This window comes from Grampus griseus (assembly GCF_964374135.1).
Source record: "Grampus griseus genome assembly, chromosome: 20".
NCBI classification, from domain to species: Eukaryota; Metazoa; Chordata; class Mammalia; order Artiodactyla; family Delphinidae; genus Grampus; species Grampus griseus.
In genome coordinates, this window is record NC_139014.1 from 19,134,721 (window position 1) to 19,159,208 (window position 24,488).

The 24,488-nt window shown below is 55.0% G+C and overlaps 2 protein-coding genes across 5 annotated transcripts in view; both read right to left on the minus strand.

The window, feature by feature from the left end:
• Positions 1–1,181: 1,181 nt before the first annotated feature.
• NAGLU (N-acetyl-alpha-glucosaminidase) lies at positions 1,182–7,952 on the minus strand (the record flags this gene model as incomplete). The annotated part of the gene is made up of 6 exons (XM_082678614.1): positions 1,182–2,624; positions 3,628–3,884; positions 4,892–4,977; positions 5,163–5,309; positions 6,575–6,722; positions 7,567–7,952. The coding sequence occupies 6 exons, from the start codon at positions 7,950–7,952 to the stop codon at positions 1,309–1,311; spliced, it is 2,340 nt and encodes a 779-aa protein (XP_082534740.1). The 3' UTR covers positions 1,182–1,308.
• Positions 7,953–13,916: 5,964 nt separating this feature from the next.
• ATP6V0A1 (ATPase H+ transporting V0 subunit a1) overlaps positions 13,917–24,488 on the minus strand; it is a 61,735-nt gene continuing 51,163 nt past the window's right edge. For all 4 annotated transcript variants that reach the window (XM_082678611.1, XM_082678613.1, XM_082678610.1 and 1 more), the window contains exons 19-21: positions 21,549–21,666; positions 21,083–21,254; positions 13,917–15,508 (exon numbers count right to left, since the gene is read on the minus strand). In XM_082678611.1, the coding sequence (XP_082534737.1) occupies positions 15,415–15,508; positions 21,083–21,254; positions 21,549–21,666 (384 nt within the window). In that variant the 3' untranslated portion in view covers positions 13,917–15,414. The remainder of the gene's footprint in view (positions 15,509–21,082; positions 21,255–21,548; positions 21,667–24,488) is intronic.

Consider the following 24,488-nt stretch of genomic DNA (forward strand, 5'->3'; position numbering starts at 1 on the left):
GTATTTAACTCTTGTTTCTAGGGTTTTGTTTTTGCAGTTTAGAAACGTTTAGGAATATTAGGACTTTATCCTTTCTGCTTGACACAGCAGGGGTGGACTACTAGCCAGTCTAGCCTAAGAGAAAAGTGAAAAGATGCTTCACCGAGCACAGCGATTAACCCAATACAAGTTAGATTTAGAAGGAATGTTGTTTAAATTACCTCTTCTAGCCTGAATACATGAATTCTTTCAGATCAGGAAAGATTAGAGGAAGCAGCCTAAAACCTCTTAACAATGTGACTCTCAGTGGTAAATGACAGTGAGAAGCAGCAGCAGATTATAATTTGGTTTATGGGATGTGATGCATGTGCTGTGATAGGAAACCTGAAATGATGGTTGAATTGGTAAAAAATACTGCATAAAATTTGCTGTAAGATATATAGAGACTTATTTTCTGTACTAAATTCTTTTTAAAAAACTTTTAATTTTATATTGGAGCATAGCTGATTAACAGTGTTGTGATAGTTTCAGATGCACAGCAAAGCTACTCAGCCATATATATGCGTGTATCCATTCTCCCTCAAACTTCCCTCCCATTCCAGGCGGCCACATAACATTGAGCAGAGTTCCCTGTGCTATATGGTAGGTCCTTGTTGGTTATTCATTTTAAATATAGCAGTGTTGTACTAAAGTATTCTTTTTTGTTGTTTTTTTCTTTTTTTGCGGTACGCAGGCCTCTCACTGTTGTGGCCTCTCCCGCTGCGGAGCGCAGGCTCCGGACGCGCAGGCTCAGCGGCCATGGCTCACGGGCCCAGCCGCTCCGCGGCATGTGGGATCTCCCCGGACCGGGGCACGAACCCGCGTCCCCTGCATCGGCAGGCGGACTCTCAACCACTGCGCCACCAGGGAAGCCCTAAAGTATTCTTATAAGAAAAATAATTATTTGTAAAAAAGGTTTCCTGTGTCAAGTATTTGCGCAATCAGAGCTGAATTGTAGATATTCTTGTAATATCTAGTTATTTTGAAAGATTTATATAATGAATTCTGGATATATGACCAACAAAACTGATGAAATGAAACAAACAAACAGAACACCCGAGGAAGCTGAGGTAAGGGGACAGGGAGACCTGACCTGACCAGCGTCCGTGCTATAGCCCTGAGTCCTCCCCGGCATCATGGCATTGACATTCTGACACACAGGCCCAGGTGATTCATCAGTTTATTAAGTTGTATTAAAACAGTACTTTGATCCCACATTTGGGATGGTGGAGGAAGGCGGCTCGGCTCCCTCCAAACCTTCCATGCTTGATCCCATCAGCATGAATTCCTTCACCCAGGCCTGGGGAACTCCTGTGATGCTTGCCTAGCCCCAGGCCCTGGGAACCTGCCCAGGCCTGGAATTTGGGGAAAACATGGCCCAAGGGTGCTTAATCTGTCACAGGCGCCAGCCACCCACCGGGGGTAATATTTGAGGAAGAGCTTCTTGGCCAGGTCCACTGTGTCTCCTTGGGGCTGGCTAGGATACCTCTTTGTGCTGAGGACGAAGGTCTGTTCCAGCTGGAAGGCATTCTTGTCAAACTGATGCTGTTGGAAGGGGATGCCTTGGACCAGGCTCTTAGCCAGGGTCTCCGTGAAGAGCCGCCAGCGGGGGGCGTAGTAGTCGGCCACCAGTCCCGCCAGCTGCTTGTTGGCGTAGTCTAGGATGTTGCCCTCTGGCCCCCACAGGGTCAGCTGGTAGCGGCTGTTCTGCTCATAGAAGCGGGCCTCAGTCTCACTGACGGCAGCCACCCGGGCCTGCTCCAGCCAGCTGCCCAGCAGGAAGTGGCTGTCACTAGCCAGCACCTTGTCCAGCGCGGGCAGGAGCTCATAGGCCAGGACGCCTCCTGCCCTCATCAGGGGAACCAGCTCCTTGTTCAGATAGGCGGTCCTCACCTTTTCGTAGTACAAGCTGACCAGCTCCTGGACTGCCTGGCGAGTGACATCCACCAGGTCGTAGCAGAAGGCCGGGCTGGAGGCCAGGGCGGGGGTGGCTGTCAGCAGCAGCCGCCACGCCTCCAGTACATCCGATCGGTTGTACCAGACGTCGGTAACCATCTGTAGGGACGGCCGCCTGACCAGCGGGCTGCGATTGTGTCCACGGCAGCCCTCGCCAGAGCAGTTGTAGACACTCCTGAGAAGCAGCCTCCACGCTGCCTCTGCGTCCCCATGGGAGACCCCGTACCGCCGGGCTGCAAAGCCCACCACCCAGGCCCCCAGATCTGCCACTGGGCCCTTCCGCCAGCCCAGCTCAGCCATGAGGGCGTAGACCACCTCGTTCTGGCCGATGCCCTCAGGGGTCATGCCCGTGCCTACCATGGTGGAGTTGGGGAAGAGGCGGGCGGCTGTGGGGCCTCGGTTCACAGACTCCAGGGCCCCAAACAAGCCGTGGTTGCCCCCGAAGTTATGCAGCATGCACCAGATAAAGGGCTGGCCCTGGAAGGAGGCTGTGCGGACGTACACGGGCCGGCTCTCAGCAAACAGGTCCAGAACCAGGAGGCGGCCACGGGGCACGGCCCCCAGCACGGCCCCCACCTGGGCGGGCCCCCAGAACTCGGGCTGGTGCTGGAAGAGCCAGCCTTGGAGCAGCCATACGGCGTCAGGGTCCACTGTGGTGGGGCAGTGGGGACAGAAAAGAGGGTGGTAAGAGGAGAGGGGGCAGGAGAGCATTCACCGCATTGTACAGATGAGGAAACAGAGGTCCAGAGAAGTTAAATGACTCTATCACAGGACACTCCTTCCCCTAAAACCCACACCACCCCGCCCCACCGCGGCCAGAAGGGCATTCCACAGCACAAGTCCTTCCCATCTCCTCCTCCTCCCACTGGGAGTGCCACGGTATGCTGTAAAGCTTTACAGAGCATCAGAATTACCCAGAGAGCTGGGCCCCAGCCCCAGGCATTCTGATTCAGGAGGTAGGGGAGGTGCTGAGAATTTGCACATCTGACAGGCCCCAGGGTGATTCTGATGCTGCCGTCCCGGGTCACACCTGGAGCATTGCTGCGCAAAGCCTGAGCCAATATGCTCCTTCCTGGCTGACACAGAGGCCTCCCCAAGCCATTCCTGACCTGGCCCCTCTCTGCCCTTCCCCTGTAAGTGGCAGGAAGGAGAGCTGGGTTCACATTTGTGCATCTAGAAGGGCACCTACCAGCTTGGGGCGCATCCCCTAACCTCTGGCCTGTGTTACCTACTTCAGCATGGAGGTAGAGACCAAATAAAATATGTTCAATAGCTGGCACTTAACGACACTTCACTCTGGGCCAGGCGTTACTCTACTTAGGAGGTAGCCCATTTTGCAGATGAAGCAGCTGAGGCACTGGGAGGCACTGGCGGGGAGGTGATTCATTGCAAGTCTCACAGGCAGGAAGAGTGGCAGTGCCTGCGTTGGAGCAGGATATCGGCTCCAGAGCTCACCCCTCAACCACAGTGTCATTAAATAAGATGATGTGTGTGTGTAGAAGTGCTTGGTAAACTGTAAAGTGCTGTGTGTCACAGTCAGGTGTTATTATTCCCAGTCCTGCCTCCCACCCCCCACTGACCTCTGCCACCCCCATCTCCCTGAGGGTCTCGGGGGGGGGGGTCTTCCCTTTCTGACCTCCCCTGGCACCGAACCTGCAATCATGGCCTGGTAGACAGCGGCAGTGGCTGCAGCCAGGTAGGAGGGCTCCGAGGACGGTGGCTGCATCTCGTTGAAAGTATCGGCCCCATAGATGTGATCCGTGCCAAACTCTTTGGTCAGCGCCCGCAGGAAGAGGCTCCCCACCATGGGGAATAGGGGGTCTTCCGGAGCCAGGAGGAAGGAGCAGGAGTACGAGCAGTTGAAATGTCCCCACCTGCCCATCTGGGTGATATTGGCCTGAGGGAACACCCTAGTTGGGTGTGTGTGTGTGTGTGTGTGACAGTTCAGACATTTACTGGAGGCTGACCAGTAGTCATCTCCAGCCTCACTAACTTCTGCAGTTCCTGGGTCGTTCATGCCTCTGTGCCTTTGCACATACTGTGCCCCCGTGCCTGGAGCCCTTTCCTCCTCCCTCCCCGCTTATGCATCTGGCTTCTCCTCGACATCCTTTAAGTTTCACCTGTCTGGAAAGCTTTTGCTGTCTCTCCCCCTCCCACTGGCTGAAACAAATGACATCACCTCTACTCTGAGCCCTTGCTGCACCCTCCCTTCCCCAAGCAGAAGTGACCTTGACAGAGAATTGGGCCCACATATATCCCTGCCCTTATCACTGTATTGTATCCCCCTGGCAACATATCTCCCGCTGGGGGCGGGGCCTCTGTGCACCTTTGTGGCTGCATCCCCAGGCCCCAGCACAGGGCCTGGTTGGGCAGCCCTGGATAGCCCGACAAACGTTGGCTGAATGTACGAATGAGGTTCCTGCTGTCCAGTTGGGGAGGCCAAGGAGTGGCCAGTGAGGCCGGCCATGTGTGCTGAGTGCTGACAGTGGTGGGAACCAGGTGCTCATGTGCATGAGGGAGGTGGTAACCAATGCTGGGGGCCCCCCCTACAAGGCTTCCTGAAGGAGGGGAGGTCTCAGCTGGGCCCTGAAGAATTTTGCCAGCCGCAGGAGAGGATGGGTGGGTAGCACAGAGGAACAGAGGGGCAGGAAGGACAGAGGAGACCAGTGCACCCCTACCATCACTAAGAGCTGCCGTTTGCTAAGACTCCGTGCCAAGTCATATATACATTTTATAAGTGAGGAAACTAAGGCACAGAGCAGTCACGTCATCTATCCGAGGTCACGTGGCTAGTCAGTAACAGAGCCAGGAATCAAGCGCAGGCCTACATCTAGAGCTTATTTTTCTTTGACTCGTGCCTGGCAGGGGAATATAAATTCTCTCTCTGAGCTGAATGGAGGGTGAGGGGGGACCTCACCTTGTGAGAGCCTTGGGGACATGCCCTGCGAACGCTGGCAACACGGGGATCATGCCAAACGAGCGCATCCGGTCAAGGATCCGATGCTGCGAGGAATGGGAGGGGCAGCAGTGAGCACGGCCCCCCGAGGCGGGAGGCCCTCACTCTCTCGGGGCACACGGAGTCCCCACCATTCAGTTAAGGGCCCCGGGGTGGGCCAAACACCACCCCCAACCCCAGGCCTGTACCTGTCCAGCACCAATTCTGCTCCTTCCCTTCCCCATCCTTTTACCTGCAGATAAACCTGTTTGAGGTGCCAGGAGGGGGGCAGGGGGCCACTCCAGGTGTGCAGGTTGCCCATGCGCCCCCAGGCCAGGAAGGCAGGACCAGTGAAGTACTCATCGATCTCTGTCTGGGTCAGGCCCAAGGCCAGATACACCTGAGGAGGAGGGAGAGCCCCACACGTGTAAATCATTTATCTTTATTCATTGATCCATTCACTCAACATACGCACGTTCATCTCTTCTCTGGGCTGCACCCTACGGTTACTAAGACAAAACCCGATCCCTGCCTGCAAGGAGCCCAAAGTCTGGGAGAAACAGATCCGTGACCAGGTGAGTTTGCGAATGTCACCCTTGTTGCATGGGTGAGGTGAGGCACAAAGGGGTTCTCCCCAAGATGTGGAAGGGGCCTTAGAAGGCTGCATGGAGCAAGGAGGGCTAGAAGGATGGGTGAGGGCAGCTCTGCAGGGAGCTTAAGCAGCCCCAGGTGTAGCCGGAGTGCTCAGGGCTCAGTTATGGAAGCTCCCAGGCCGGGCAAAGCCTGAAGGCAATGGGGAGCTCTTGAGTGTGTTAATAGTGGAAGGTCTCCACCAGATTTGCAGTTCAGAAAGGACACTCTGGTGGAACTTGGGGAGTGAGGAGTCTCGCTTTGAAAGGAAAATATTGCTTAGAGAGCTCTCTAAGCTCTCATGGCCGGGAGGCCATTAAGGCAGTGTAACTTTTCACATCTCAGACTGGATGGAATCTGACCTTTTGATCTGATCAAGTTATCCAAAGAGCCTGCGAGAAATTCAAGATACTTATTGGGCTCTTACCCTAAAATAACTCTCAATTCCTTATGAACAAATATTTTCCAGCTTACGTCAGAGTCAGTCACAATTCTCACGAGGCAATTTTTAACAATCTCATGGCTTAAAAAAAAAAAATTAGCCCCTCTTTTTCTTCCTCAGGACACTCTTTCAGGATTACCCGAGCCTGTGTCTCCCAAATTGCAGTCAGTAAAGACCCCAAATAAACTCTTCTTATTTGCAGCCTCCTGCATTATTTTTTGGTTGATGCTGTTCAGAGGCTCTGGCAGACTGGGGTCCAGGCAGAGGGGATGAGAGCCTGAACTGGGGTCATGGATAAGGATGGAGAAGACAAGGCAGATCAAGAGCTGCTAATGAGACAGAATCCACAGAGGCAGCTGACTGACCCACGTGAGGGTGGGGAGAGAGGGGAGGCCGGCTTCTTACAGTGTTTACAGTAGGGTGCTGGGGTCCAGCCCTGGGTAAGTGCTCCTGTGTGTTTGTCTCAACCATGGAAGCTGGGAGGCTGGAGCCATCACTCCTGCTACCAACAGTCCTGGAGCCCTATTCTCTGTGTGCCAGACACTGCGTTGATGTGGGGGAGGCGGGATGCCTGGGGTATGGTGGGCACGCACCTGCTGCCAGATGGCCTCCTGGCCGCCCCAGGCCAGCGCCAGGTTGATGCCGTTCAGCGCCATCCAGTCAATCTCCTGCTCCCAACGGGCCCAGTCCCACCACACGAAGGAGTAGCTTTGTGTGCACACGTTCTGGTAATAGCGGTACCTGCAGGCAGGGGCGTGAGCTGGGGCATGGCCCTGGGGGCAAAGATAATGTCCCTCACCCCTGAGGGTCCACAGCCTGGGGAAGAACTTGGAGGGCATCCCGGTCCTGGAACAGCTCTCCACACCACCCAGATCTAACCCAGAAAGACGCGGCTCCAGACGTGAGCTCTACTGCTTCACTCCAGGATCCACTCCAGGTGGAGCCTGAGCTTCCGAAGGTGCCCACCCACCTGCGCCCAGCACTCAGCTCCCTAGCCTCGCAGATATTTGGGAGAGCATATTCCGTTTTCATTCCTACTCTGTGTACAGCGTTTAAGTGCCATATGGCAAAGTTGGCCCCTGTCCTGAAGGGGGGAGAAATCCCTCTCTCCACAGTCTAATGGGGAGGCAGCTGTGTGAATGCATCACCTCGGTGTAGTGGGGCAAACGCCAGAACAGACGCCTGTGACAGGGCTGGGGGTCATTCCTCAGTAAGCATCTTCGAAGAGAGGGGTGGGGGAGGAAAGTAATGGCATTTACCGATCACCGATTATGCACCACAAATTCTACACCCCGCACCGTGCAAATACTCACAATCAAAGCGGCACCACTGCACGGTAGATGACATTATTTCCATTTTTCAGATGAGCCAGCCGAGGCTCAGAGTGACTTGCTCAAAGATACAAGGCTTTTAGAATCAGACCTGGGGTCTGAAGCCAGGTCGTGCGACCCTAAGGCCAGCGCTTCCTGGCAGCCCGGCGCTGAGGGTGGGGAGGGGCGGGGACTTCAGCTTGGGCTGGCGCCCGGGTGGGTGGAAGCGGCGGGGAGCTGCAAGGGAGCCGAGGGGCGCGGTCCGGCCGCGGTACCTGTTGGGCGTGGCCTCGGTCAGTTCCTCCGGCACCACGGGCAGCGGCTGCGGCAAGCGCAGCTGAGAGCCCGACCAGGCCACGTGGCAGCCGCAGAAGTCGCGCAGGTAGCGGTGCAGCCCCGCGGCGGCGGCCACGCCCGTGGAGCCGAGCACCCGCACCCGCGCTCCGACGCCGCCGCCGCTCAGGCGGTAGGTGTCCAGGCCGGACTCGGCCGCCAGGGCGCGCTCCACCGACACAGAGAAGGCGGCCGCCGGCCCGGGTCCCAGAAGCCGGACCAGCAGCTCCCTCACGGCCGCCGCCTCCCGGGCCTCGTCCCCGGCCGAGCCCCCCGCCGCGGTCAGGAGCAGGAACCCCAGAGCCGCGGCCACCGCCACGGTCTCCATGGTCCACCGGTCTCAGCCCGCCGGGCACCAATGGGGACTCGGGACCAGGGGCGTGACGGCCGCGTCCAATCAGCTGAGGGCCTCAGGTCACGCGGAACTGAAGGTAAAGCACCGGCCGGCGGCTGAGAGACCAGCTTCCGGGTTCCACACCAGCTCCTGAGGGTGTTTTCTGATCACACGTGGTGCAAGAGCGCGTGACCCTGGTGACTTCAAAAGTCCGGGGCCGGATGTGACTCGTAGTCCTTCACAAATGCCTTCAGATACAGCGCGCTTTCACATGCAGATCACTTTCCTTCCGTCCATCCTACCACCCGATAAGTATTTGAAGTTGATTTTGTACCAGGCGCTGCCACCCCTCTTCCGGGGAGACCTACAAACCAAGTACTTATATAAACAAAGATTTACATTATGCAGTTGACCCTTAAACTTTGCATGTGTGTTAGGAGGGCCGACCCTCTGGCAGCCAAAATATAACTTTACAGTCAGCCCTCCTGTATCCAGGGTACCGCATCCGCGGACCATGTAGTAGTGTAGCACGTATTTATGGAAAAAAAATTCCTGTATAAGTGGACCCGGCAGTTCAAACACGTGTTGTTCAGGGGTCCACTGTACTTGTGATGCTGTGTACGGTCCCCAGCCAAAGGCTTCCAAAAGGAAGTGACGTTTAATCCGAATTAAGTTGGGATTGTCCAGGAGAAGAGGGAGGGGAATACCATTCTGTGAAGAAAAAAATGCATATATGAAGACCCAGGAAGGGTAAAGAAAGAGCTGAGCAGATCTGAGGAACTAAAAGGTCAGGAAGCTGGAGGAGGGATGCACCGTGTGAGCCTGGACTGGCCATGGGGCGGGGCCTAGTGGGTGTGACCAGGGCTCTCATGTGATCTGTAAGGGGTAGCAGCAGCTGAACAGGATGGGAGTTATCTTCATTTTACATCCTGGGAAACTGAGGGCCAGAGATAGGAAGTGACTCTGCAAAGATCAGTGACCAGTAAGACAGCAGGTCTGGGACTAGAACCAGGAACTCTTAACTCTCAGATAAGTGTTTTTGCCACTATCCCCCAAGAGATGCAACTTTTCAGGCTGCTTACCAGCAGGGAGGGTTTGAGTGGGGCTGTGTGATGGCCAGGAGTGGTGGGCCCTTTGATAAAGACTGCACTTTCTAAAGGGATTCTGAGTCCTTTTGGAGGCAGGTGTAGATTTTTCCAGGTTGTCAGGCCTGAGTGCAGCTGCTTAGAGACAGGGAAGGGGTCAGAGAAGGGTTGCCAGAGCCTGGACTGAAAGAGTACATGGGAGTCCACTGAGCTTGCTCTGCCCCTCTGCCCCCTGCCCCCAGCTGCAGACTCAAGCTGCAGTGCCCCCTGCCTTGTTCCCAGCTCAGCAAGCAGCTAGTTCAGGAGGTGCAGCCCTGTTCCACCCAGTTCCTAATATCAGAAGGCTCTCAGCTTTTCCCAGAGAGCAGCTCCTAGACCTGCCCAGAGAGATGGGTCCTCATGGAACTATAGCTTGTAGCCCCCCAGGCCTCTCTACACTCCCTCCAACACCCCCTTCCAAACACCTCTAGCTTCAGGTGAGATTTGTCAGACTCTCCTCCTCCCAGGACCTGTTTTACCAGCAATTTGAATCTTAGGGAACACATTGCTTGGGGGAATTGGGCTGCAGGTCCACCGTCAGGCTCAGGGTGCCTCTCTGTGGGGTCTGGATTCATCCAGAATGGCAGACGGATGCTGGCAGGGGCAGCAGGTTGGGGACACCATCCCGGGGGGTTGGTAGCACATTCACAGCCTGAGCTCATGGGTGCTTGGCAAGAGTGTCACCGATTACTCCAGGTGTGTCACACTGTCTTTCTCGTCTTCCCCACCAAGCTGGGAACTCTTTGAGGACAATGGGGGGCTGGTTGAAGAAATTAAGTTGCATCAGTAGGATGAAATACCAAGCATTTGCTAAAAAAAAATAGAAAAGTGAGGAAGATGTGTTGGTGCTGATTCGGAATGTTCTGCAAAGTGTACTTTTTAAAAAGAGGTCAGGGAATTCCCTGGTGGTCCAGTGGTTAAGACTCAGTGCTTTCTCTGCCGAGGGCCCGGGGTTCAATCCCTGGTCGGGGAACTAAGATCTCACAAGCCCACGGCCAAAAAAAAAAAAAAAAAATTAAAAAAGATGTCAAATCAGGGGCTTCCCTGGTGGCGCAGTGGTTGAGAATCTGCCTGCTAATGCAGGGGACATGGGTTCGAGCCCTGGTCTGGGAGGATCTCACATGACGCGGAGCAACTAGGCCCGTGTGCCACAACTCCTGAGCCTGCGCGTCTGGAGCCTGTGCTCCGCAACAAGAGAGGCCGCGATAGTGAGAGGCCCACGCACCGCGATGAAGAGTGGCCCCCCCCCGCTTGCCACAACTAGAGAAAGCCCTCGCACAGAAACGAAGACCCAACACAGCAAAAATAAATTAATTAATAAACTCCTACCCCCAACATCTTCTTTAAAAAAAAAAAAGAGATGTCAAATCACTGGGTAAAGTATGTCCCATTTGTGTGTGTGTGTGTGTGTGTGTGTGTGTGTGTGTTTAAGGCTATGTAAATAGTGCTCGCTTTGGATAAGGTACTGGGACGCTGGAGCCAAAGACTTACTTTTATATTAGGGCCTTTTGTACTGTTTGATCCTTTTACCACGTGCTACATTTTATTACTTTTTCTCTCCGCTCCTATCTCATCTCTTTCGTTCCTGCCAGCCTCCCCTCTGTCTATGCACCCCAGAATCCCTCCAGATCCCTGTCCGTCTGCCCTGCCAATCCAGTTGCCTGCCTGTCACAGCCCTGCTAGGATCCCACCCATCTTACCTGGGGGGAGGAATGAGTCCTTCCCTGTCTGGCCACCAGGGAGCAGCCTACGCCTTGCCTTGGGTAGGCTGGAGAGGGAAGGGCAGGCAAACAGGCTCAGATCTGAGGGGAGCTCCAATGCCCTTTACACCCAGGGCTCCTGGGTAGAAAGAGACACAATCCTGCCCAGGTCCCCAGTGAGGGACAGGAAAGGAGGGGTGGCGGTTCAGAAGGTGGTGATGGAATTGTCCCTATCTTTATAATACTGAGCAGGCCCAAAGTCACCCTCTCCACATTGGTTCTAGGATGGGAAGCATTCGCTGGTTGGGGGCACAGATTCACTAAGCAGATGCTGGGGTCCAGGGATTCCACAGAAGGGGATCAGGGTAAAGGCCAAGACTCTTAAAAATAGGAGCAATGGAGCCATCCTGTTCCCCACCCCCACCCCAGGGCTCCTGGGAATTCCCACACCCTCCAGGGCTCAGTTCCCAGTTGGTCCCATCTTTAGCTGGCTGGGCTGGAGGCAGCCCAAGGCCCTAGATCCTGGAAGCTCAGCTTAGCCAGTGACCCACTGGCCCAGGTCTTCTCATCCAGGCTAGGGGGGAATTTCTTCCCGGGCAGGTCCTAGTCCTCCCTCCCCTGCCCCATTTTATTGATCTATACCAGAAAGTTTACCAGTTTAAAGTGTACAACTCAACAGTTTTTTAGTATGGCCACAGAGTTGTGCAACTGTCACCATAATCTAATTTTACATTTCATCATCCCCCAAAAGAAACCCTGCCCCCAACCCCATCCGGCAGCTGGTCCTAGGCAACCACCCATCTGCTTTCTGTCTCTACAGATATGCCCCTTCTAGACATTTCACAGAAATGGAATTATACATTATGTGGCCTTGTGTCTGAGGTCCATTCTTGTTGCGGCGTGTATCAGCACGTCCTTCCTTCTTATTGTAGAATGATACCCATGGTATGGATATACTGCCTTTGTTTACCCATTCATCAGCTGATCAACATTTGGGTTGTTTCCATTTAGGGCTATTATGAATAATGCCACTACGAACACTTGTGCACAAGTTTGTGTGCACATTTTTTCATTTTTCTTGATATCTAGAAGTCAAATTGCTGGGTCCTAAGTTAATCCTACGTTTAACATTTTGAGAAACTGCCAGGCTGCTTTCCAAAGCTGCTGCACCATTTTACATTCCCACCAGCAGTGGACGGGGGTTCCAGTTTCTCCACATCCTTGTCAACACTTGTTTTTTTTTTTTTTTTTTAATTTATCTTTGGCTGCGTTGGGTCTTCGTTGCTGTGCACGGGTTGTGGTGCATGGGCTTCTCATTGTGGTGGCTTCTCTTGTTGAGGAGCACGGGCTCTAGGTGTGCGGGCTTCAGTAGCTGTTGCACACAGGCTCAGTAGTTGTGCCTCGTGGGCTCTAGAGCGCAGGCTCAGTAGTTGTGGTGCATGGGCTTAGTTGCTCTGTGGCATGTGGGATCTTCCCGGACCAGGGCTCAAACCCATGTCCCCTGCATTGGCAGGTGGATTCTTAACCACTGCACCACCAGGGAAGTCCCTACACTTGTAATTGTCTTTTTAAAATGATTGCCTTCTTAGTGGGTGTGATGTGGTGTCTCCTCGTGGTTTTGATCTGCATTTTCCTAATGACTAATGATGCTGTGTACCTTTTCATGGACTTATTGGCTATTCGTGTTTTCTTTGGAGAAATGCCTGTTCAAATCCTTTGTCCTTTTAAAAATTGAGGTATTTGTCTTCATTACTGAGTTGTAAAAGTTCTGTATATATTCCAGATACAAGTTCCTTATTAGATACATACTTTGAAAATATTTTCTTCCAGTGTGAGTGTCCTGATCCTGTCCTTCGAAGCACAAAAGTTTTTAATTTTGCTAAAACCCAACTTATCTTTTATCTTCTTTTTTATCACTCATGCTTCTGACGTCATATCTAAAAACCACTGCCTAACCCAGGGTCAGGAAGATGTACTCCTATGATTTCCTCTAAGACTTCTCTTATGTTTAGGTCTACGATCCATTTTGAGTTAATTTTTGTATATAGCGGATAGCAGTCCATATTTGTTTGTTTTCATGTGGGTATCCGGTTGTACTAACACCATCTGTTGAAGACTGTTTTTCCCCAGTGAATTATCTTGGCCCCTGCGTGGAAAATCAGTCAACTATACATGTTAGGGTTTGTTTCTGAACTCTCAATTCTAGTCCATTGATTCCTAGTTATCTGAGTCAGTAACAGAGAAGAGGTTAAAAGGGCTCATTTACCTGAATGTCCACCCTCAGCTTTTTGAGGAGTGGATGCTGGGTGTTGTACCCAGGGCTGCTCCAGGGAAGGTGGCCTGTCAGGGAGGAGAGGGTTTGAGGAGCATGGAATGAACAGGGTGTTCCTGCTCCTCCTGGAGCAGCAGTTGGTAGCCTGCTGTTCACATTCCTGGGCAGCCCCTGCCCTGGAGGCCCCAAGAGGGAGGAATGGAGAGGGAGGGCTGAGAAAGAATGTGGTCACCTTACATGGCAGTGAGGAGGGGGAAGGCGCCCGCCCTGGCCCACCCCGCCTGCCAGGACAGCCCGTTGAGCTCTTGGGCTGCCTGCCTCAGCACCTCGAATTTTCCAGCTGCCCTCAGGAACCAACCCTACGCTGAGCCTCCGCCTACACCAAGGCCAAAGGCAATCAGGGCTCAAAATAGCCAGGCTGCTGAGCCTTGGAGAGCACGCTCACAGAAGAGGGAGAGGAGGGTGGGCAGACGTCCAGGTCCCTGCTTGCCCTGGCTGTTTGCGTGTGTGGTGCAGAAAGCAGGACGGAGATGGGTCCCCATGGGTCCCCAAGTCCCCTCCCCCACATGGGTAGTGTCTGAAAAGCTGCCTTGGCTCAGGGAGTGGGGCTCAGGGAGTGGGAAAGCCCTTGGGAAACCTGAGATAAGGTGAGAATTTCACAAACTAACTGCCTGGCCAGGGCCACTGCAACTGCGGTCTTTGATCAGAGGAAAAAGCAGAAATGCTGGCAGAGGGAAGTGGCAGGTGTAAGGATACTAGGTGGGCTCAGGAGGGCTGAGCCTTGAGTGACGCAGGGGCTAGGGGCTGTAGGCACGCAGACAAGCAGTCTCCCTGATAGAGTCAAACACACTTTATTCCGCACAGGAATGTCTGAACAGAAGGGCCTCGGGCAGGGTTCCTGATAAAGAACTCTGCTTCAAACCCCCGCCGTAAACAGAGCAAAGATCATCATGTAAACCACAGGGACCAGACGGAAGGGGGCTCTGCACAAGGGCTGGGTCGGGTCACACTGGCTACTGCGCGGTGAAGCTGGGGCGGGCGGCCCAGCCTGGGAGAGTCCAGTGAGCAGCGCTAAGCAGCTCCCAGACAAGCAGGGAGTAGGGGTGGGGTGGGAAGGGGCCGACCAATTGCGGGGGGTCCTCTCGCCCACTGAAGGCACGGGGATCGATTTAGCTGAGGCAGCCAGGGCTGCTGTGCCAACGCATGATTAAAAGGCCCCAAGATCTACGTCCTGGCGTGGGGGCGACAGGGGCGGTGGCCCTTTGGGGGCGCTCCCCACCAGCCCTGACAGGGCAGGGCCACGCAGCTCTCACAACTGCACGCACTGGTGGCCCTGCCAGCTGCCTCCAGTCAGCAAATGGTAAATGACATTGACTTTCCCTGCCCAGGACCCACTTGCTCCACTTGGGGTCGGTGTGGAAGTGGGGAGGGGCGCCGGTGGGCAGAGCAAGGCAGGTCTGCAGGCAGAACCAGCCCTGATGACTACAGTTCCGCACTCAAGACTCGTGATTGGGGGTGGGGAAAGGTCTCCGGGTCTGCACCAGGAAAGAGCATGGACTTGGACCCTCTGCCCCGAGGGCGTGCTTGTGGCCCACGCATGGCCTGAGAAGCAACCACCAGAGGAGCCAGCCAGGACCTCTGCTTTGGGTCCACCCTGCTGTGTATGTTATGCTGGGTGCTAAAGGGGCATTCTGGGAAGGAGGAGGAAAGGGTGTGAGTTTAGGGTGGGGGTCAGGAAGGTGGTGCAGGGTATCCAGGGGCCCTTGGGGCTGCCAGGGAGAAGCCACGCAGGCTGGCACAGTTGGGTCCAGCTGAATTCCTGATTAACGAGCACACTGAAGACCAGAGGGGATGGGCAGAGGACAGAAACACCACCTTCCTGGACCCACCCCTGCTAATCCAAGAGTGGGGAGTGTTCAAGAGCACCCCATCCCCAACCAGGAAGGAGACTGGCAGGAGCAGGGGCTCAAAGTCTGGGTGCGGACAGCGAACGCGCTCCCTCCTAGCGCTCTGGGCTCCTGTGTAAATGCACAAACGGCTTCACCACCAGGGGGCAGAGGAAGGGCTGGACAGAGGCTGGAAGGGCAAGGAGGGTGCCCAGTGGGAGTGGGTTTGAGTGACCGCTCGGGCCCGCTTCTCTCCAGAAAAATCACTGCACTACAACACACAAAGCTGGAGGTGGCGGGGGACCCAGGAAGGGCTGGGTCTATCTAAATGACTCACAGGTGGCTGGGGGAAGGGTGGCAGGGATGACTCAGATGCCCTGATACCCAGGGATCACAATCAACGGCAAGCGGAGCACAGCTAATCACTGTGGAGGGAGTGGGGAGGGCAGAGGGCGCACAGCCCCCCTGAGGGGCTTATTCGTCAAGCTTCCCTTCTCGGATGTGCTCGAAGGAGAAGGGTAGGAACTTGAAACCCGTCCCGCTGTAGAATTTATTCTGGAATTCCACCCTGGAGAAAGAGAAGAGGAGACTCATCATTCCACAGAAACCTTTTGGGACTCCACAGTTGGGCCAGAAAGATGACCCAACCCCAAGCTCCCCGAGCCTCCTGCCGCCCACAAAGCCCAGACCTTGGCCTGCTCATGGCACACACAACCCTAATCCTAACACAACCTCCTACTCGTGACGCCCAGGGCCTGCCCTCGGCAAGAGTGCACACCAGTGCGCTGGTTTGGCTTCAGTTCCTGCTCCGTCCTGCTCAGCGGAGAGTGTGTTTATGCAAAACTCTCTGCAGAGGGCCATGTGCAAAAAACGTTCAGCTGGCCTGAGCCTCTAACGATGAAAAAGAGTCCCCCCAACACCCCTTTCCTGGCAGGGCCCACAGCGGACCTCCAAGGGAAGCTTGTGAGTAGCCACCAGCTCAGCGCAAGGAACCCTGGCAGGCGCCACTGTTTTCTTGTTTATTTCTCTTCTCGGGGGAGGAAGGAGAAGGGAGGGTTGCTAGTGAATGGTGGAGGCTTTCGACTTAGGGGAGGAAATTCCCAGGAAAGGGGGAAGTTAGGAGGGGAAGTCTTCTCAAAGCAATGGCAAAAACATCCTCCAACTACAAAAGCATCTAAGAAAGAATTCTTCTCTTGGGGACTGAAAGGAAAAACAGCTCTAGCTCCCTTCCCCGGCAGCCCAGCATCCATCCCCGATGGTCTCCCTGGGCCCTTCAAACTCTGAGGGGGCAGGAAGGAGCACACGCCTGTATGCAGAGCCAGGCTGCGACTTCGCCCTGGATGTCTGCCCAGCAACCAAATCACCACCAAATATGGGCAGAAAAATGCATGATTCAGAGGATAAGAAAGCCAAGGAGAGCTGCCCTGAGGAATAGTTTCCACTCAGTGCTGTGTGACTCTGGGGGCCCCAGATCCCTGGGGCAGGCCGCAGGCAGCGGTTTGACTGTGACTGCACAGCAGGGCGCCAAGACGCTCTCCACCTTCATGCCCCTCACTCAGCCTTCAGCCAGGGCGGCCTCCCTCCGAGATAAGGGAGGAATCAGTGAAAAGGGAGTGGGAAGAGGACTGTCTGCTGGTAGCCCCGAGATGTCCTCAGAGGCCCCTTCAGCCCTGGGGCGCTGGCTGAGGAGCTGACTGCAGAGCGGCCAGCTCCACCCGCTGGGGAGAAGAGGGGAACAGAATTTTCTGTGCGGGCGTAAGAACAGGCAGCCTTCTCCCCGACCCTACATTCTGGGGGCCACACCAAGGCCCCCAAAGCCTCCCGGCCCCTGGAGGATTCCCGTCAGTGTCTCGGCCAAGCCTCCCTCAGAGTAAATGCGATCCAGGAGAGGGTATTTCAAACTGCAGTCACTCACAGGACTCAGCCCTGAGCCCCAACACCTGGAGAAGAGGGCCCAGCTCCTGAGGCCTCCTCTGGGGGAATGCGGTGGGGATGGGGGCAGGTTCCTGCTTCCTGCCCACTGCTGTGACGACTGAATCCTCCATGCTGGGTACGCTGTGTCTGCACACGGCAATGGTATTTCACTCCGCTCAACAGCGTACAGCCAGACGGTGGGCAACTCACCTTGGGGTCTGTGAGGTATCTGGAACTCTGACCTCTGGCTGGCTCATCACACAAACAATTCTAACTCCAGACTGGGTGAATGGAGAGGCTGCAGACGTTCTCAGACGCCTGAGGGACCACCACCCTTCTCTTGGCATCACCCTGCCTGCCTCATCTACATCAGGGGACACACGCCTGGGACAGGGGCACATAAGTTCTGCTGTGTGAGCAGATGGGCGGTCCCTCGGACACACCACCTGACACCACCTTGCCCACCAGCTGCTGCTCGAGGTGACTTAGGGTGGCCCCCACCAGGGACATCTTGGGTATCTCAGCGTCAGCCTGACTTCGCCTCCCTTCTCAGCCGTGCTCACCCCACCCTCCCGGCGCAAAGTTGGAAAGCAGTTTCCCTGTTGGTCTCCCCGCCCTCTCCTCCCTCCCAGCCGGGAGCTGGGTGCTTCCTGAGAAAGGATAAACACGAAGTTCTCTGGGCCGGGGCACAGCGGGGCCCCACTGGCTGCCCTGCAAGTTCTTCCTTCTTGAGGGGCTCTGCTCGGGGCACCTCCATGGACCCCGCCACGCCCCAGGCCACTAAAACGCATCTCAGGATTCAGCAAATGTGAGGAGAGCCTCAGGCAGTCAGAGGGGGTTCTCTGTCACCCCCGCCAGCTCCCGCGCCTGGAAAAGGCAACCCAGTGGCCCGGAAGGACTAACTGGGAGTCCAGAGAGAGAGTGCTCCTGCCCCACGACAGAAACCATGTCTTCTCAAGTGAATGAAGGGGAAAGCCTGGGCCTCCTCCCTTGCCTGTGGGGATGTGACCAAGGGGAGGCAGTTCTAGAAAGATGGTTCTGTCCCTCTCCAAGCAGTGCCGGGGCCATGAGGTCACACTTCAGGTGTTCTCGTTCTCCTGGGCAGCCACCCCGCGGGGTCCTGCTGTGGTGCCACTGAATTCCTTACAACAAACTGGTCCCCAAATCTGTCCCTTTAGCCCCCAGTCTGTGAGTGTTCATGTGGAATCCGTTAGCTAGGAAGGGATGAGGTTGCTGTGAAGGCGGGCCATGGGGCGACGGTCTTTCTGCTAATAGCAGTCCAGTGTCCACAGTGAAAACCACAAATCATACCCCTGCCTTTGCCTTTTCTGAGGAAGAAAAGACATCTCATTATGGTGGCCAAGAAGACCAAGCACAATACACACAGCTGGTGGGAGGAAAAGAGACAGACGTAACTCGGGAGGAGACAGAATTAGCAGGCGGGTGCGTGAACCCGCTCACTGCTGTTTCCAGATGTCACCTGCCTCCTCATGACCCTACATGAACCTCAGACCTGTGGTTTATCCTTGCTTTCAAATCACAGGTTTTTCTTCTTGTCCCCACCAAAGAGACCCAGAACTTGTGTAACGGGGCAGCCCTTGCATCAGAATCAAGAAACCCCAGCTGAACACCAGGGGTAAAGTGACAGGTATGAAGATGCCCAGGCTGGACGCCAGGAAAAATTGCAGCAATGTCCCTGCAGCCATCTTCAGTGGGCCCAGCTGTTCCCACCCCCAAGAGGATGGCCTCAACTCGGAATTCCTGCAGTCCTGCTGGACTAAGACCCAGGAATCCTCGAGGCATGTCCACACTAGGCCAGGAGGGGGTGCATGAGCACCAATTTCATTCACTCCTTTCTGGTGGTGGGGGAGATGCTCCAAACAGGCCCCCAGTGATGGGATTCTGAAAGTTGCACAAAGGAGTTTTCACTGTTTTTTCTCTTCTACCCAATATTTCCACTACCAAACAACAGCAACCACCCACCACCCTGCAAGTACAATATGTCTGACCAGACTACTCCTTGCAAACTGCATCTGCGAAGCATTCAAGTGGTATCATGTGCATCCCCCTGGGGTCTCCCTTCTCTCTAACGGACTGGAAGCAGATCTTTACAGGGGCCACAGCCCTCTCCGCAGGGCAGCCGCGTCTGCAACTGAACACAGGTTTACGGTGTGCCAGGGCACCGTGGCAGTCACTTGGTCTGTGCATTATTTCCTACTTAATCACAGCAACCCTGTCACGTGGACATTATCCTCTCTTTTCACATGAGAGCAAGTGAGGTTCAGAGAGGTAAGTGCTTTCCTCAGGGTCACCCAGCCAGCACCGGCAGAGCTGGAATTTAAACTCGGGTCACCCGATTCTGAAGCCTGCTCTCTCGCCACTTGTCACTTCCTTGGGCTCGTGCATGAGGACGTGGGAAGACACCTTCACTCGAAGGCCGCAGGTGAGCCTGAGGAAGAAGTAATCCTGCAGGCAGCAAAGCATGACCTCCCAACCGCCTCAGCTCATTCTGGACAACAGGCCTGAGCCCAGGCGGCCCTCCGTGCTCCGTGGTGCCTGGCTCACTGCTCTCACAGGTCTGTTCCAGCTCCTTGGCTGCTCCCACCCACCCAGGGAGGATGCAACAGGCTCCCTACTTGGGCTGGAGTCAAGGTGGCGTGGTAACTGTTCCCTCAAGCCCAGGGCTCAGGAGGCGGAGAAGGGAATAGGAAAGGAAGCCAAGAGGGCAAGAAAAAGTGAGTCACCCCAGGGCGGCAGCACAGACGTCCCCTCGCACCGAGTAGTAGGAAGTGTGCTGGGGCGAGCGTGCGCTGATAAGCTGAGAGCCGGTAGCGGTAGCGTGGCCAGCCTCCTGGCTCCCAGTAAACAACAGCTGGGCGGGGAGGGGACGGGAGGCAGGAGGAGAGGGCCAGGCCTGAGAAAGCACTGTGTACTGACGCAGCAGGACGGACTCTTCTAAAGGAGCTTTTGAGGGAAGAGTAAGTCCCGGCCACGGCTCACCCTTACATACCTCATGTTCCCCTCTGTAATTTAGAACAACAAACGACGGAATCTTTGAGCAGGCTCAGCTGTAACCAAGCCAGGAGAAAAATCAAAGATAAAGGGAGTGGGGAAGAGGTTTCTCAGGTTCAGATTTTGGTTTTCTTCAGGTTTCCAGAAGTGATGGAGAGAAGACAGTCACGGCCCTCTTCTGACCTTGAGGTCATTAACGCCACAGATCATCTCGTCTAGGGAGTCCTAAGGTAGGGTCAGTGAGTTTGTGAGCCCCTAAACTGGTAAAACTGTGTGTGCACACATTGAGGGGGGTGTTTCTCTGAGGAGAGGGTCTAGAGCTTCCAGAGCCACTGGACCACAAAAGACAGGGAGAATCATAATGTGAAGGGGGAAATGGAGACGCGAAGATGTAGGGTTTGAGGTAGGGTAGCCAGATGAAGTATGGGATGCCCAGTTTTTAGTATAAGTATGTCCCATGGACATTCGGGAAATACAGTAAAAAAATATTCCCTGTTTATCTGAAATCCAAATGTAACTGAGTGCTCTGTAATTTTATTTGCTAAACCTGGCAACCTTACTTTGAGGTCATGGAGTCACAGTCCAGACCAGACCCCAGATCTCCCACTCCCTGGGACTGAGCTATCTCCATGCAGAGCCATTAAGAGCCAAAAACGACATTAAAGAAAACTAACAAATCCAAAACCTGCCCTTCAGAAGAAGCTGCTTCCGTGTACTGAGCCAGCGTGCTATGGAGTCAAGAATCCTCCTACTCCCACAAAGCTGCCAGGGGTCCTGCCCAAAGACACCGGCACGATGACAGAATAAGGGGGACGAAATGAGGGCACAGTGTGCTCTAGCACTTTCCTGGACGTAGAATCTATTCCAGAGCTGCTTTCAGTGCTCTGAAGACAGGAGAGAGTTATATGCCAGTGCGGAAAACCCTCCAAGCAAACAAAAACCCCAGCAGACCTTCTAAGCCATAATCAAGAGCACTGAAGAAGGCTGACGACAGGGAGCGCACCTGCGGCAACACCCACCAGAGAGCCCTCCCTGGCAGCTGTGGAGGTGAGCTGTGCTCTTTGCGCACATTTCCCGAGGCTCGCTACCAAGTACGTCCTCGGGTATGAGGGTGTGAAAGATACTTCCTAGTGTCTCTGCATTCTGGACAGGAGTAAAACTGCCCTCGGTGCAGCTAAGGACACGTCCCCACCCTCGGCCCCGCGCTGCCCCTCACCAGTGTAACCGCAGTGCGTGGAGGAAGGCTGAGAGGCCCTCCATGATCAGGAGGATGGCCACAGTCAGGGTGGCGAAGGCGGCGAAGATGAAGAACAGCGCCAAACTTCCCGCCAAGCTCTTCACGCTTAGGCCGATGTGGATCACCATGGTCCAAAGCACCTCAGACAGCTCTGCGGAACGGGGAGAGACATGACATCCGGTTCAGCTGGGCCAGGGGTGCTGCAGGCCTTGCGTTTTGCTCTGCCATCCCTCAATCGCAGTCTTCCTTGCCCCCTGGCTTTCTGCGACCTTACCAGCTAACCTGGCAAAAACACTGATCCTCCCACCTGTACATCATTCTCTGGATTCAGGAGTCAATAATTCCAGAGGCTTTACATAATTTCCACTCTCTTTAAGCCCCCACCTGAGGGAGTGCCCGGAGAAGGGGAGAAACATAGTTTTTGACCTGAGAGAAATACACTCACGTGCATGAGCGAGGCTGAGGGCCCAGAGCCGCAGGTAGGAGGCGGTGTTGGAGATGCAGCCCAGGCAGTACTCAATGGTGTGGATGGCCTGGTGGACCATGGTGTCCCCAAAATCAAACTGTCACGGGAGGAAACCAGAGAGAAGATATAAGGCTGGGAGGGGCGTGTGCAGGGCTCTGAGCGCTGGCACGAACGGCTTCATGGGCCTGGAGCCCCCGGTGCTGAACTCCTGGTGGGGATTTCAGCCGTGCCGTCCCCAGAAATCCTGCCTGGCTGAGCCCCCGACTGGGACACCCCATGCCCCTCAACACATCACATTTTAATGAACTACATCTTAATGAGACTCTTCTCAACACATCTGCTTTTTCTCCCCACTAGGCTGTCAGCTCCGGAGTGGCTGCCTGTCGAGGTAAGAGCGGTCTGGGAGCACCTGCTCTGGCTGACCTCCACCTCACGGTGCCTGAGAGCGGAGCACCCTCCTCTGAATGAGCCAGGAGGGCAGGAAGGGCTCTTCCCCGGGTCGTACGTCAGGGGACAGGCCACCAGGCTGGAAACCGCCTGGAGACTACATCTCTGCAGCCACTTCTTATTTTCACAACACACTGGCGGCAAGATAACCTCCTTTTACTTTTGAGACTTCTGAAAAGATCACACAGGGACGTTTTAGCAAAAGTTTTACAAATTCCTACTTGGACACATGATGAAGACTAAACAGAACGTGTATTGTTGCTTCTGTTTTCCTCACGCTCCCTTTCTTCCAGTTTTTGTCTCAACATCAGAAATTATCTGCAGCATAAAGCAGAGGGGCTGGAGCGAGCTTCCGGGAGCTCCCTGTTAGGGCTGCTCCAAGCCAGGCTGCTAGAGAAGCCGCAGGCACGCTTCCGGGCCTCACTCTCCTGGGTGGGGCCACAGCCACTGAAGGCCAGGAGGTGGGCCATTCCCCTCCCTGGGGCCTCCCCGCCCCTCCCCACGTGGTCCAGACCAGACTCCAGGAGCACAGGGCCACTGCCCAGTGGGCCTCCCCAGCTTGCCCTGCCCACAGGTCAGAGTCTATTTTTCACCAGTTTCTTTGCAGACTCACATGACTTCATCCCCAAAAGATACCAGAAAGAACTGTCTTGAGAAATCACATGGGGCCAGGAGAGGAGGGCTGGCTGGTAAGGCGCTAACGGCCCAGGCCTCACAGGCATGGCCAGTGGGGAGAGGGGCCAGCTCCAACTCGCCATCTCTGGGCTTCTGCCTCATTTTCCCTCACCTTTGACTATCTACACCCAGAGTACTTCTGGGCTTTTCTTCTGAAACAGGCTCTTCCAAGTCTCCTAGTTACCCTGAAAACTAGGGTAATCACAGTCACCAGAACCCCAACGTGCCGTTAAGAGCTCTTTGCCACCACTGCTCGCCGTCGCACCAAAGCCCACGTTCTGAGGAAGGACAGGCCCCCAGCTCCAAGGAGCGCAGGGCTTTAACTAAGAGCTCTGAGAAAGAAGCGAGTGCGGGGCTCCCTCAGAACCAGCCCCTTGCAGCATTTTTATTCCACCTTGAGTTTCTCCCATGAACAGCTTCCCTTCCAGGCACTGCTCTAGCTTTTTCCTCTCCTCCATTCCCAACTTCCTGCTTTGCAACCTTGGGTAAGTTTTCTTATCTACGTAGTGGGGGGAGATATTAAGTGGGGCGAGAATTAAGCGAGAAACCCAGGCAAGCGCTTAGAGGTCTGTCACTGCCCCATGTGAGTCCGCTACGACTGACCCGGAACCACCGCAGACGCCCCGTCTAACTCTCTACCACCTCCCCGCTGCCGCACCGCGCCTGCCCCTCACCTCCTGCGCCCTCTCGGCTCCGCACGCCTCCGCGCACTCCCCTTACCTCCCAGCCAGGAGGTCTCACAGACATCCTGTGACCTGAGCCTCTGCGGTGTCCGCCACTACTGCCCTGTCCTGGTCCCTCTGGAGAAGGCTCGCCTCCTCTTGGTTCTCCTCCTACCTCTGGATGCTCCTTCTCAGCCTCCTTCTTGGTTCCTCCTTAAGTGCTGGAGTTCCTGCCTCAGCCCTTAACGTCTCTCCTGTAGCACTGCCACGCGGGCCTTCAGTGGCCACGCCGGGAGGGGCTTACAAATGGACACCTCTTTTTCCGTGTTGCCCGTTTCCAACCAGCTGTGCCACATCTCCTCCTGCTGCAGCACAGGTGCTTCAAACTCGATGCCACCCAAACTAAACTCATCGATTGCTCTCCTCTGACCCACCAAGACCTACTTCTACTCCTCGTCCCATGTCTAACAGGGGGTCACTACTAGTGCCCCAGGCACCCAAACCTGGAAGTCGAGCCTGACGTTTCACTCACTCGCACTGCCTACATTCATGAAGGCACTGGGGCCTGCAGTTTTTATTTCCTTCAGCTCATACTGGTCCCTTCCTTTCCAACTCCCACTGCAAATGCCTTCAGGCCTCCCAGTTCTTTCCCGCCTCCTCTCAGACTGTGCCCCTCCCCCACCCAATACACCCTCTACCCGCCACTCGGGTATTTCAGCAATGGCATGCGCTGTGTCACTTCCAGCTTCACTGCCCTCTGACGCTCCTTCTTACCCAAACACTCTACTACGGCTGGTGTCCACCAACCTCTAGCCTCACTTCTCACCAGTCCCTCAACTCCTGACTCCGAGCTCCAGCCAAGCTGAATACTTGTTTATCCCCAAAATGCATCTTGATGACGCAGCCTCTGTGTCTTTATGGTAACTATACATACTGATGCATCCGCATTCCCTCCCTCTCTCCCTCCAGAGACGCCGGCTTGACCAAGCTAACCTCAGCAATCATATCCTTAGGGAGCCCTTTCCAGGCCTCCTCTTCCCTACCCCCACCCCAGTGTTTGTCAGGTGCCCTCTTCCTGTGCTCCCACAGCATCCTGGGCACACCTTGATCACAGACTGTGTCCTAAATTTGGGAG